Source organism: Vigna radiata, chromosome 7 (assembly GCF_000741045.1).
Source record: "Vigna radiata var. radiata cultivar VC1973A chromosome 7, Vradiata_ver6, whole genome shotgun sequence".
In the NCBI taxonomy this organism is placed as follows: Eukaryota; Viridiplantae; Streptophyta; class Magnoliopsida; order Fabales; family Fabaceae; genus Vigna; species Vigna radiata.
The window spans coordinates 52,009,938-52,024,684 of NC_028357.1; the positions used below are offsets into that span (position 1 = coordinate 52,009,938).

At 26.9% G+C, this 14,747-nt stretch overlaps 1 protein-coding gene across 1 annotated transcript; it reads right to left on the bottom strand.

Moving 5' to 3' along the window:
* Positions 1-11,948: 11,948 nt before the first annotated feature.
* Positions 11,949-13,244, bottom strand: LOC111242010. Its single transcript, XM_022783039.1, has one exon. The coding sequence runs from the start codon at positions 12,846-12,848 to the stop codon at positions 12,033-12,035; it is 816 nt and encodes a 271-aa protein (XP_022638760.1). The 5' UTR covers positions 12,849-13,244; the 3' UTR covers positions 11,949-12,032.
* Positions 13,245-14,747: the final 1,503 nt, after the last annotated feature.

Below are 14,747 nucleotides of genomic sequence, written 5' to 3' on the forward strand. Positions count from 1 at the left end.
CCATTGCATAAAAGATTATAATTTAACGTCTTAAACCCAATAAGAATGACATTTTCAGTTTCTAGCGTGTACTTAATTAAATGTTTTTCTTTTTTTTTCAAATAAATGTAGTAGTTTGGCTCTTGAGAAAAAAAATATCTTACAATTTAAATCTTTTAATTTTTAGTAGATTTACAATTATCAAAATGATCTTAAATTTCTTTGAAATGTTTTTTATAAATGTTTTGAAGCATGTGTTATATGCATTTTGAACTCAAATTACACTATTTTTCATTGAACTCACATTACAAACGCTCACCTAATCAAGCATCCAAAATTTACTTCAAAATTGTTTGAATACAATGAAATGGCTTTCATTTAATAAGCTCCTAGTTCTACTATAAACTTACAAAATACACGTTTTAAATTTGGTTTTGTTCAAACATTATAATATTTTTTGCATGTATTTCAATTTATTTAAATAATTCAACTTTTATGCAATTCATTTTAGTACGAGTTTGTGTCAAATTTTTAATAACCTAAGAAGTAGAATAGAGATACACGAAATTCCAATTCATTTCAAATTTCTAATACCTTGGCAAAATACAACATAGTTTAAATGTGCAACTTCTTTGCTCATACAACAACAAATTAGCCCTGAATGCCTTAATTACAATAACACACACTTACCTATTTTATAGTAAATCACTAATAAAAATATTACGAAAAATTAATAAAAAATAACAAAGAATTATTATTAATAGATTACAAGTCAATCTATCTTCAACCTACTCGAAATGTTTAACATGTAAAGTAAGTGAGTTAGTTGAATTCGATCCACTAAAAAAGTTGAATTTTTTTACAATCTAACTCAAATTCATAATAAGTTAGGTTAACTCAATAAATTTGTACATCTCTAATATCACCTATATACTTTTAGTACTATTGTTTGTACCAATATTTATGCTTCACATAAATAAATAATATAAACAACTTATATTAGTATAAATTAATAAATCTTATACTATTTTTAGGATATAAAAGATGATATTTAAGAATTGATAATGATTTAAAAATAAAAATCCATTGTTTACTCAATGTAAGACTTTTAAGTTTTTCCTAGTATATTTCTACCACTTAACATATAAATTGTCCATGTAAAAGACTTGGTATCACTACCAATATAAAATTTTAAGATTTAATGTATATAAGTTTTGTTTCTTTTGTTATATATTTGTCAAACTTTCATATTTATATCTAATATGATACTTACACCTTATATTTAAATTAATGAATAATCATTTTTGTAAATTTTCTTTCAAAATATCATTTTGATGTTATGATACAAATACTTAATTATTACTTAAAAAATTGTTCAATCAAACTGAAAAATCAAGAGTACCATCACTTGGAAAGAAAGGCCACATTGATTTAATGCAAATGATTGAGATGTGAGGGTTGAAAATTGAAATCGTGCACATGGAGGTTGTATTCATGAACGTTGAATTCAATTATGATCAAAGGGATATACATAAGTTGGAAATTGAAGTTGTAGTGAGAGTTTAAGAGAAGAAGAACAATTCAAAGTTTTCGACTAGAATGAAGGAATTGTGTTCCATATTTTCTTCGTGTATAGATAAAATCGTTTTATATAGTTGTTAGACTGATTTTCTATGCCTAGTTTGGTTAGTAATTCATTCAAACTCTGATTTTCTGCATAAAGTTCAGTTGCAGTTACTGTTTCTCTCTAACCTATCTTTTCAACATTCATAAATTGATTTCGTTTAATGCAAACTACAACGTTTAAAAAGTGAAAATATGAAAAACATTTTTCTCAATATAAGTTTCTATTACAGTTCAACTTCCATGCACGTTAATTTTATTTTTCTTCATAAAATAAACTTTAATTAGTTGCTATGTTTTTGTTTTTCCATGAATATATATATATATATCAAAATATTCTAACCAAAGACATTTAGTTGGCAATTTCTTTTATTTAGATTAATAATATTTTATGATTTTTACCTTATATAAATATTTTTATTTTCTATTTTATGATTTATTTTATCGAAAAAGAATCAATTTCAGTACTTAAATTTATTATTATTATTATAATTAAAAATTGTACGTATTTTTTTATTATTAGAATTCTATTGTCTCGATTAAAAATATATAAAAATTAACTATTTTTTGTCTATTTTTATATTTTTATGATAAGAACTAAATTCTAGAAGAAAAACAAACAAGTGTTAATTGAAAAAAAAAAATGAAAGTGGAGGTGGAAAAATAAATAAAGGAAAGTAGACTTAACTTTGAAAATTACTAATTGCAAATAAAGTATGTAAAAGTAAATGGATGTAGTAAAACTATGTAAACAATTTGCATACTTAAACCATAGAAAAGTAAGTTGAAAAAAAATGATAAATTGTACAAAAATAACTTGAAAAATTTAAAAATTATCAAAAACGACAAGATATTTCTGAAAAGTAAAACAGCAATGTAATATTTGATTAAAAAAAAAAACATTCCAAAGTAAACTAAGAAAAGATCGGTGTGATTGAGAATAGTAATGTAATTTGTAACAACAAATGATGTGACTTTTAGTAGACATTTTTTGAAAATGTTAATCAACGATGTCCCATAGTCCAGTTTATCGATTTCTCAATGGGAGAAATCAACCAAACTTCTCTTCTTTTCATCCTTATCTATTTTCAACATTTTATCAATAGAATTTTTATAATTATGTATTATTAGTCTTGAAAAATTGATGGTATCTTTTTACCCTGCTAAATACATAAATTAGTCAACATATTTCAATAAAATTCATTAAACATTTTTATTTTGAAACAGTTTAAACTTATGTTTAATAAATAATATCTATTTATCATGATCTAGTCGTTTTGTTTCTCTGACGATATATATGTATATGCGGTGTGCCCTAGGCTTACTAATTAAGTACTAATTATAGCCTTAATAAGTAGATTAATTATTCTAGCAAGAAATACGATAGTGACGTGGATAATGAAGTGGTTTTGATTATGTAAGGACGGTGGAAGAAAGAAGACTCCACAGAATGAGACGCCCATCAAATTATATTGGAATCAAGGATGATTACATTTCAAGCACTTTTAGGTCAAAAGAACAAACTTTCAAAATATATACAAATACGTGTATAAAACAAAACGCATGGAATTTTCTTTATTTTGTTTTCTTATCCCTACATTTTCAATTTGATATGCGAGTTTAATTTTTTTCAACGTCATAATTTAGTATTTAATAATTTTTTCCATTATAAAGTTTATAGAGAAATGAAATTTGTTCTTTTAATATTTAAAAACCAATAGCATTGGCATTTAAAATCAAGAAGAAAAAGTATGATTTTTCACAACATGTAAAAATTGAAAATATTTTTATAATAATATTTGAATTAATAAATTACATTTTAACAAGTAATTGAATAAATACTTGTAAGATGGTTATATAAATAATATTAATTATCAATAGTTCTAAATGAAGAAATTGCAATTAAGTTTGAGAAAACTGAAAAATAAAAACACATTTCGTCCTAGTTTCTTTGTTCTATCAACTTGAATTCGGATTTATATGATGAGTATTGACTTTTTCTTCTTTTTCAGATTCTCTACTAAAAATTTTTTATGTTATCCTATTATGAGTATTAAAAATAAACTAATATTGATATATAATAGTTTTTTAAAATATATTTTAAAACATCAACAAAACGGAAAGAGTAGAAAAGCTCAGCAAATAATCTAAATTTCTTTCATTACCTTAGAAAACAATTAATTACGAAGGGTTTGAACTCAAAATTTACAAAGTACACAGTAAATAAAAGGCAGCAAAAGCAATTGTTCCTCAAACAAACAACAGTGCTCCTCGTACCTAACACCGGTAGACTGACTTATCGCACGCCTCCACCAGTATACAGCTGAAGCAAGAAATATCAAGGATGATGCTAGCATGACAATTATTATATTTTATCATCTAACAACCATAAATATTATTATTTTATTAACTAGATATATATAATAATAAAAAATAATAACATTAATTTGTAATTTTAATTTGTATTTTCTAAAAAACTGGTTTTAATAGTGATGACACGATAAATAAATAAAAAATTAACAGAATATTAGGATAGGTTTTTATATCTTTTTCTAAAAAATAACTTGAGTTTTACAAAACCATTTATAAGATAATATTTGTCTTAAATTTTAATGGATGTAGATATATTTTTGTCCCTGCTGTTCCTTAATTAATTAGTTAAAAGGTTTAATGAAAGCATATTAATAAGCAGAGGAACACATTGGTTCTTCCTGGGAAATTAAGGTTGTAGTAATGTTGAGGGATTTTCCCCGAGACAGTGATCTAAAATAGTATACATGGTCCAGATGGCACGTGATAGCACAGGAAAACACCCACGACTCTGCTTTCTTATTCTGCAGTGCAGGTATACGCATGCATGGTGCACATATGCTCTAAAATCTGGACCATGTATTTCGTATATGCATACTTGCTACCTTTAATATCCGTGGTCCAAAAAGATTTATTGTAATGACCGTATAATTGGCTATTCTATATATATATATATATATATATATATATATATATATATATATATATATATATATATTATTCTGCAGGACCATTTCTCATTAGTTTAGATGATTATGCAACACATCACCAATGACATTGAGGGTGACTTTGCCCATTAGATTCACTGCTACTTTGTGCTTAAGTACCTAATTATTGTGCGGAGGAAGACAAAACCTTCAGAGTTTCAAACTCTCATCCCAACCTCAAGTCAGGAGAACGTGTATGTAGGACCATAAGATAAGCCCTAATATTCTCCACTGTATAAAAACTGAATAATCTATATCTGCAGAATGCTTAAATACGTGAAAACCCTTTCATTTTTCATTGAAAAATATATATACCATTATATATCAGAAATATACAAGACTTTTGTTTTTATTTTTGTTATGTGATTTGAATTAAAAGTTTGGACAAAGCAACGAAACTTTACCTAAACTGGGTCTAGTGAGTCCCTATGCGAAGAGCAGAAAATGGGTAGAAGAAGCAGAAAGTGAGAGAGATTAGAAATTGAAGTGTGAGAGGTACGGAGAATGAGAAGCTTTGGGACGTAAGGTTGCTTTCATGGATGTTACACATAATGATTGCTTAGAGATGTGGCGGCTTAAGCAATTATAGAGAGGAAGGTTTTGTTAATAAGAGAAGAAAATGGATAATTTGTAAAAGGAAAGTGATTAATTATGATGAAAATGGTCCATCTGGAGATTGTATGCATAAAAATGCTGAACAGCTAAATGGAGGAGAAGGTTATTGGGATGGAAACGATGTTTGTCTGTGCTCAACTTTATTACGTAGATGAAAAGGGCAACTCATGCAGGCTGGTGTGGAGTGCGTGAGAGCGTGACCATGTGCATGAGCATGACGACTCATCACTACCATTTTTGAGAGGGAAAGAAACAAGGACGTTGCAGAGGAGAAGAGACTCGATACTTTTTGCTATAACACACATCAATTCTTTTGCACACACCTATCAAATAGCTTCCCACAACACCATTCTAAAACTTTATTTCATCATCATTACTACTATTTCACAAATCAAATTATCTTTTCTATTTCTAAAGGAAAAAATACTCATTCTTCTTTCTTAAACTAAAATTACTTTATGTCAAAATATCATTCTTCTTTCTTTCTTCACACATAACCACTCACCTAACAAATACAAAAATCATATATTGACACATTTCTTTTATAACATTTTAACATAATATTTTTTTTATTGAATTGAATTTAGTAGAGCTTTCAGAACGGATAACCCGGCCCGGCCCACCACGGGTTGATCACTTAGTGAGTCAACCCAACCCAGTTCATTTATTAACGAGCCAGAAAAATTTAAACCTGACTCGACCCACTACGGGTTGGTGGGTAAATGGGTTGGCTCACTGATCCACTTAATTACATTTTTTTAAATAAAAGAAATTACGATTTTTTTTTATAATTCAAATCTAAACAAATTTCACTCCCATGTTTAATTAATTTTGAAAATAGAGAACTTAAATAATTTTTTCAAGAAAAAAATAATAAATATTTTTTTATAAAATTAAAATTAAATTTTAATAAAATAAAATTAGGTAAGTGGGTCGGTGGGCCAACCCTGTCCACCAGGATTCAACCCGTATGAGTCGGGTTTAAATGAGTCGAGTTGAAATCTGACCCGCATAAAAAAAATACAATTTTTTCAAACCCGATCCAACCGGAACCCGTGATGGACCGGAGATTGTGACCCATTTTGACAGCTCTAGAATTTAGAATACGTAAATACAATAATAAATAAATAATAAATCAATGAAAAAACAATACTTATACTAAGTCAAAATATTATCATAAAGTCTATGTCAAAATGTTCCTGCTACTATTATATTACTTATTAATAGATATAAAATCATAAATATGAACATATTTTCAATAATTTTAAAGTTCACTTCGTTCATAAAATATATTTTGCAGTAATTTTACTTTTATGACCAAGTTTATTTGTATGTCAAGTATATATGATTTCTAGTTTCAATTATTTTTATGCTGTATTTTACTATACTAATCCACATTATATTCTTAAACAGATTTAAAATGCATAGTATAAAATATACTTAAGTAGATAATATACATCTTTATTATGTTGATTAATGTAATAGCTATATTATCTTTAAAATAATGTTAAAAACAATATAAATTACGAAATAGTTAAATGAACCGAGTAAGAAGATCAAACAAGAAGATTCAATAAAATATTTTAAGTATAAAAAGATAAAATCTATAAATTTATTATTTTAAAATAATATCTTAAATAATATCTGCAAAAACACTGCAACCAAATACTATTCGGTTAAATGATGTTTTTAGCAAGTAAAAGTTATAAAATAACTCAAAAATGTTTGTAAAACATTGTCTTTTATACTTGATTTAAGATTAAACTTGTATAGGGATATATAGCTAAAATCGTGTAAACCTGATTCCTTTGACTATATATTTTAATAGATTCTAAAAAGAGATTATATAATTACCACAATAATTTATAAAACTTAATTAATTTGCATGATGATATTTTTTTCCCGCTTCTTTTTATTGAAGTTTTTCTTAAAAAAAAAAATCTTTAAATTGACTGTTTGTGATTAATATTTTTTACATTGTGAACAAATTCATCTAATGAAATAATTAGGAGTAACTTACATAGTGTAAAAAATGTCATAAATAATATATCGACTAAGAATATAAAGCTATTTACTTTGTTTTTAGAGGAAAAACTAACTTTTGTCTGTTTGTTTGTTATTAGATAAGTTGCCCAATGTCTTTTATTCTTGGATTTCCACAGGGGTTAATTAAGCTTCCAAGAATGAATAATTATAATAATAATAAAGGTCCTTTTTTTAACACTAGTTTTATTTATTTTTTATTTCTTTAAATAATTCTTTTGTTTAAAATTAAAATACCTTATCAATTTTATCCTTTACATACCATTCTTTTAAATTTAACTTTTTATTTTATCCCTATTTTAAATTTAACTATTTTTTAAGCTAAAACAATCATCTATAATAAAAAAAATTACTTTCAAAATAAACAAAAATGATCTAAAATAAAATTGTAAAAATTATTTCTATTTACTTTATAATTATACTAATAATAATTTTACTATTTTAACATAGAAAAGTAAAGATATATACGCGTAGCACATACTAGTAATAATAATAATAATAATAATAACAGTACAACAATATAGGTTACAATTAATGAAAGAAAAACTCCTCTTCTATTAATAGATTAATTAGAATTTAATGTATAATAATTTGAAAACAGTCGTGAGAGTTATTAAAACACGGATGATATAAAAGTTATCTTTTGGAATGAAAGGTGAATTAATAGATTGGAAGATTTTATTTTATTATATGAGTAATAATTAAATAAATAAAGAAAATAGACATTAGAAATATTAAAAAAAAATGTATTTATATAATTGTATAGGAGGATCGAGTTCCGATGAAATAGTTGTGTATTTGTAACTTTCTGCGATTGGGTGTACTTACCAAATATAAAACACTGGGATCTTTCTCTTGAAGAGGGTGATGGTAGGTTTACATGGACCACCACTTTCAATTTCTAATCTTCAATCATTCCTCTCTCCACATGTTCCGGATTCCAAACCAAACATGTTACAATTAATTTCCACTTTCGTGAACTCTCTCTTTCTCTCTATACCTCCATCACCAACAAAACCTTCATTTCTCATTATCCTTCATTACAAAACCTTTCACCATTTAAGAACTATATTACACTAGACTAGACTAGAGAGGACAAAAACAAAACAAAACATTCATCCAACGTAAAACCTAATTAACTTTCCTAGGAATATATAACCTATATATACCTCTAGCTATATGCAATGTCACACATCTTTGTCAAATCGGTTACCTGCAATCAAGATAACATTTCAGAATAGGGTTAAGTAGTTAATTTCACCCATCACAATTCAACATCCATAGGTGTTTCGGCATGATTTTCACAATTTAGTCCAATCTCTTTTCTCAATTTGATTTCTCTTTTTCTTATATCTTATGAAGTAGATTTTGAATCCAAGCACTATATATCTGTTATAAATATTCCGAGATTTAAATTAGTTTTCAATTATCGATTTAGTTATCATAGTAAATGTCCAATAATATATAATTATTTATCTTTTTACTTTATATCTATATTTATGAATTTTAAAGTGGATTTTTAATTAGAACTGATCGAATTACAATCTAATATCATTTAAGTATATTTTTATCTTGTTAATAAAAAAATGAGATTTTCATACGAAACAGTCCAAAATTGAGTATTCGACCGTCCAGTTAACCTAGTTGTAGGTTTTTTTTTTCTGGAGTTTATTTCTTACATGGTTGACCAATCGATATACATAAGCGTCGGTCCATACAGTATAATAAGCCCACAACATTGTGCTTGTGTAATAAAAAGGGTAGGTAGGCAGACATACTTTTCAATAGATGAAATAGAAGGAACAATTCATCATCTTAGCCTTTATATTTTAATGTTATTGTAGTACTGTCTGTCTGTAGTATATAGCAATAAGAGATATCTACAAACTATATATACCTTAATATTGACATGCAAATATTATGCATCATTAACTGGTCTGAAACATAGCACAAATATCTGAGGTAAGTTATTCAAAGCAGAAAACGTATTCAAAATGATCATGGATTAAAACATAAAAAAGGATGAGGCTTAGGTGTTCCACTTTAGCATAACAGGGCTAGTTGAGAGAGACGTGAGAGAAACAATGGGTTTCCCCAATGGACAATGATATTTTGACAATATTTTTTGACAACTCTTTTTACAACAAGACACGTGTCATCATTTTATTCGTTTATTTGAATTTATATTTAAAAAATATTTAAAACAGACCAATCACAATCTATCACGTATGCGTTGTCAAAAAATTGTTAAAAAAAATTTTTTGCTTCCTGAATTTCCATGGCAGTGTTTGAAAGAGGAGAGTGGAATGTCAATGAATAGCAGAAATTGAAGTGTTGTGAGAGCATATGCATACACATGCAACACACACCCAAAATAATATCAAATAAATGTAAAATATTTATATACTCAAAATATTGTTTCTCATTTATAATAAGCGAAACCAAAAACAATTAATTGAGAAAGAGTTTTTGACAAACACCAATATAAGTCATGTTAATTTCTATATAAACCATGACTATTTTCAATAAATCTTGTAAAATTTAGCATTGGTGATTTGAGAATCAAATGGTTTCAAAAGCCTACAAGCAGTAGTATTAACATGTTTTCATAATATAAATGATTTTGAAATAATATGATTTTCCTTTTCAAATTATAATACACAATTTTAAATATCCATGAGCATTGTAAGTAGAATAATGCAATGCACATGGGCATTCTGTATGGTAGTGCATTTTTGGGTGGTAAATGTTTTGGATTTTGGGCCTGTCAACAATTTTCTGCTTTCAAAAAAGAATGACAGAGTTAGGGCTCATGGCATTGGGCAGAAAATGAAGCGTGCTAGGTAAACTGAATGGGCTAAGACTACTTTTTTTTTTCTATATAAAAACAAATTAAAATTTGTAGTAAATATAAATTAACAAAATAATGTAATAACCAGGTCATAATAGGCACTTCATCTGCTTAAGTTTAAGTACCGAAACACAAACTTTTATTTTTGCTCTTTTTTTTTTTTTTTTACTTATACGTTCTAATTTATTTTTAATATTTAAGCCTTCTAGAATGACTTCGTATTTGTATCGATTAAATTCTTTTGGACATTGAACCCTTTATATTAACTTATGATTTCAATTAGGATATTTTGAGAAAATTCATTACAAATCTTGAAGTATTTTTTCAATACTTTTTGAATGTTTTAAAGTTTAATTTTTGGAATATTAATGCTTAAAGAATATATTTTGAACTTAGCTAATAAAATTGTTAAATACGTTTCAAAGAACATATCTTATACTAATAAATGAAAATTAAATCAAGAAATTATGTTTTTAAGCTATAAAAATTGTAGAACAAACTTATAAATAAAAAAAATGGGAAAGATTTACTGTCATCATTCTATTGGACCCATTTTAAGTCTTAAAAGGTCCGTCCATGGCGGGAGTAGATCTTGTCAAGGTAATTTCTTCTTCCTGCATCTCCATATTTTATCCATCTACTTCCATAGATGTAATGAAATTATTATTTTATCCTTAATACTATTTTTTTAAAATACACTGTGAATTATGTAATTCGAAATTGTTTTGAATTATACATCCAAAATACATTTTAAAATAATACATTCTTAATTATATAATATGAAATATATTTTATGCGTTGTAGACTGTATAATCTAAATATATTAATATATAATATATTTTGGACTACACACTATAATATCGTAGGATCATAATCGGAAAGTTAATGATCGTGGAAAGTGCACGACTAAAGAACAGTCAACGATGAATGATAATCAAAATTTTGTTTATTGAGAAAAATAAAAATACGTAAATTAGAAAAAAAAAAAAAAAAACTCCGTTTCTATGTTTTATCAATCCAGACAATGATATTTTATTTCATTTCTTACTAAATCTAAAAGTTATAGCAATAGAACAAGACTTCACAGGATTTTCTATATTAATTTAACAAAAAAAAAAGTAGCACCTAATGGCTAGCTACCATAATAATTTTATAGCAACTTGCGTTATAATAATTTAAAAACATGCCCAGAAAATGTTTATTTCTTTTGATTTTAAATTGAATAAATATACACAATATAACATTTAATAAGCATAAGAACACTCACTGGGTAGAATAAATACTTGATTTTATTTCTTTTACCTTAATTCTTATACCCAAGAATAACTTTTTTCTGTAATCATATCATTTACTGCCTTGATTTTATTTTCTTATCATTCAGATGTCTTTACCTCAACCTTTTTGCCAGTGGCTTTAGCTGTAAAAAGAAATAAATTTTATTAGATAATTTTAAACAGTTTGTATTGTAATATTTTTTTAGAAAACATACAATTGAGTAGTATAACTTTTGTTTGTAAATTATAAAATAAAATTTGATTACTCCAAACTCTTAATAATTTTAAATCACCTAATTGTTTTTAAATAAAAGGCATACATAAAGAGGAGAAAGAAAGCAAAAGAAAAAGGTTTATGGCTTTCCACAAGGGACCCAAGTAACTTCTGTTTCCGTAAATTGAGCTAATAAAAAGTGTTCTTAACATTGAAATATAAATATCTTTTTTTTCTCTTTAAGAAACACAGCAATTTTCAAAACGAATTTTCATATGATATTGATCCTTTGATGATTGATCAACGAAATAGATATTGAACAACAACAACAGTTATTTTGAATTTTAGAAGCAAACGAAATCATCCATGGCATCCATGGACAGAAACATTAAAGAACAAGACAAAAGTCATGGAATCTAAGACTCACTACTACGAGTACGAGGTGTAACAACAAGACCACCATTGAACTCAGAGTACATTTCCATGAAGAATTTATCCACAATTTCAAGATACATGGGACAAGTGATTCTAGAATAGTAATGAAGAACCTCCTCGATGTCAAGTACATAATCCACATCACTCATCTCCAACATCTCCATTTCTCTAAGCTTCTTTTCCACCATGCAATAATTTCCATTTCCCCTCCTACCCTTCATCGAATTCAACGATGAATCGTTCTTTTTCTTCTCACATTGCTCTCTTTTCTCAGTCTCATCATTCATCTTCTGTTCATCATGCCTTGCATTGTTCAACGCAACCTCTTTGCCTTTTTTCTTGCTTCTTTGCCTGCCCTTCTCCTTTCCTGAATCCCATTGCTTGGTGAAGTCACTGTAGAACTTTTCTAAGTCTTTGTAAGATGGGTTGTTATTGTCCATGCCCAAGAAATGATTTTGTGGAGGTGTCTTGGGAAGCTTCTGGTATCCGGGAGAGAAACAAGACTTGAAGTTCTCAAGAGTGTTGTGCAAGAACTTGATGGTGTTGGAAATGGAGCTTCCTAGCTGCATTGCTGACGTGATGACAGTGGCAGTTATAGTAATGATTTTTTGTGAGTAAGATTTGATGATGTTGTGTACTTTGGTGCATGAAAGGAAACAGAAGAAAATATATGTAGCTGTGTGAATGAATGATCTGAGTGAATTTTCTTTATAAGATGATATATAGAAGAAGGGGAGCCATGAAAGGTTCTTCAGCTTTTTGTTTTGAAATATGAATGCAATTCTCCTTTCTGGCATCGGCTTCCTTTGCTTTTTGAGTCCTTTGTCTTCACACGCTCCCTTTATTGCCCTTGTTTACTTTCTGCTTCCTACAGGGCCCCACAACCCTCACAAACCCTAAATTATTTTTTCTATTTGGAATATAGTCACTCGTTTTCATCATAAACATGTTTTTTCTTTTTTTTTTAAGTTTTGTAGCTTTTGCTTTTGATGAAAGGAGCGTGTTGTTGTTGACTTCTGTGCCTCTCAAACAATTCTGTCTTATATTTTATAGCAGCTTTTCTCCTAATCAGTTATTATCACTCTCACGTTAATGGGCAAATTTACTGTGTTGGAAGGGTTAATTTATTGTACGAAGAATTGTTTAGCTGATGTTAAGTTCAATGACAAAGGCACACTACTAAAGAAATCATATGCTGACATTTTTTAATCTCAGACTAAGGTTTATTATTGTCTCTTTCAATTTGGAATTCAGTCTTTTTAATCTTTTAACTTCTATGCTTTGTATTTTCCCACTATAGACTTTCAAACTAATTTCTTTCCTTATTTTGAGATTGAACATGTTTAATTTAATTTGTATGAGTTAAATAATGATTTCAATTTAGAACATTGCTTCCAATTATAAAAAAGTTTGAAGGACTCATGAATAAGACTTTTCTTTTAAAAGTTGAATGCAATAGTGACAATTGCTTTCCATCTGAACAATAGTTTAGAGTGAAAAAAGTCTGCATATGCATGAAAACATCACTCAAAGGTTTTAATAATTTGATCATGTACTAAAAATGTTATTAATTCGGTTTTAAAAACTAAACTATAAAACAATATATTTAAATTTTTAAAAGCAGAGTCATGTTTCAGATATAATCGGAGACGAGAAAGAAATAGAAAAGCATGATACTATTCTCCTATATTTAATTAAACTAAAAATGTGATCGGTTTTAAAAACTAAACTATAAAATAATATATTTAAATTTTTAGTAAAAATGAATTAATTTTTTTAATATTATACAATACAGTAACTATAGTTCAGATTAGTTTTTTTTCCGATCCTAAATATAGTATCACACCATACACAAAAATTGATATTGTGAATAGATAATAAATACAAAATGATTTACAAGAGATAATTAAAATAGTAATCTATAACTAATGTAACACACAATATATAAAAATTGATTTTGTGAATAGATATTAAATACAAAAGTGACGTACAATAAATAATAATGTATAACTAATGTAATATCACATAATACATTACTTTTGTGATACTTGTTACATAAATATTTTCACATTATATTTGTGCACATTATAGTCTTAGGATTTTTTTTCTTTTCACATTTTATTTGGTCTACTTGCTATCAAAGGATGTTCGTGACTACGAAAAGAAATTTTCCCCCAATTGCGCCGTTGGATCAAAGTCTTTACCATTGATACTGACGTCAGTGGTTTTTAATTCTGTAACTTAGTATTAGAATCTCCAATTTCTATGTAGGATTAGAAAGTCTTTTTAGGATGGTTTTGCTTCATCAATATATGTCATTTTCTGGGTGACGTGACTGTATTACTTTCATAATTGTTTTTTTGTATATGTTAAGTAAAAAAAAGCTATGAACATACCTAATATATATTAGATATGTAATCAATCATTTAAAAATTAATTTTATGTGTATTTAATTTTCTTTTTTAATGTCCGTGTTCTTATTAACAAAATGAAAATTTGATTGATAGGTTTATAGGAGAAAATAGATACAGAAAGCACAGGAGTAACAACAATAATATTAAAATTGTTACCAACCTTCTTAAAATGATAGTTTTGCAGATAATTAAAGTACATTAATTTTGAGTAAGATTAACATGTCTTACCATTTTAAGAGTCGATTATACAAATGTTATAGTTCATTGTTGCACAACAAAATC

What these genes read in the sequence shown, in the direction of transcription:
- LOC111242010 (XM_022783039.1), bottom strand. Translation starts at nt 12,848, where the DNA reads ATGCCAGAAAGGAGAATTGCATTCATATTTCAAAACAAAAAGCTGAAG.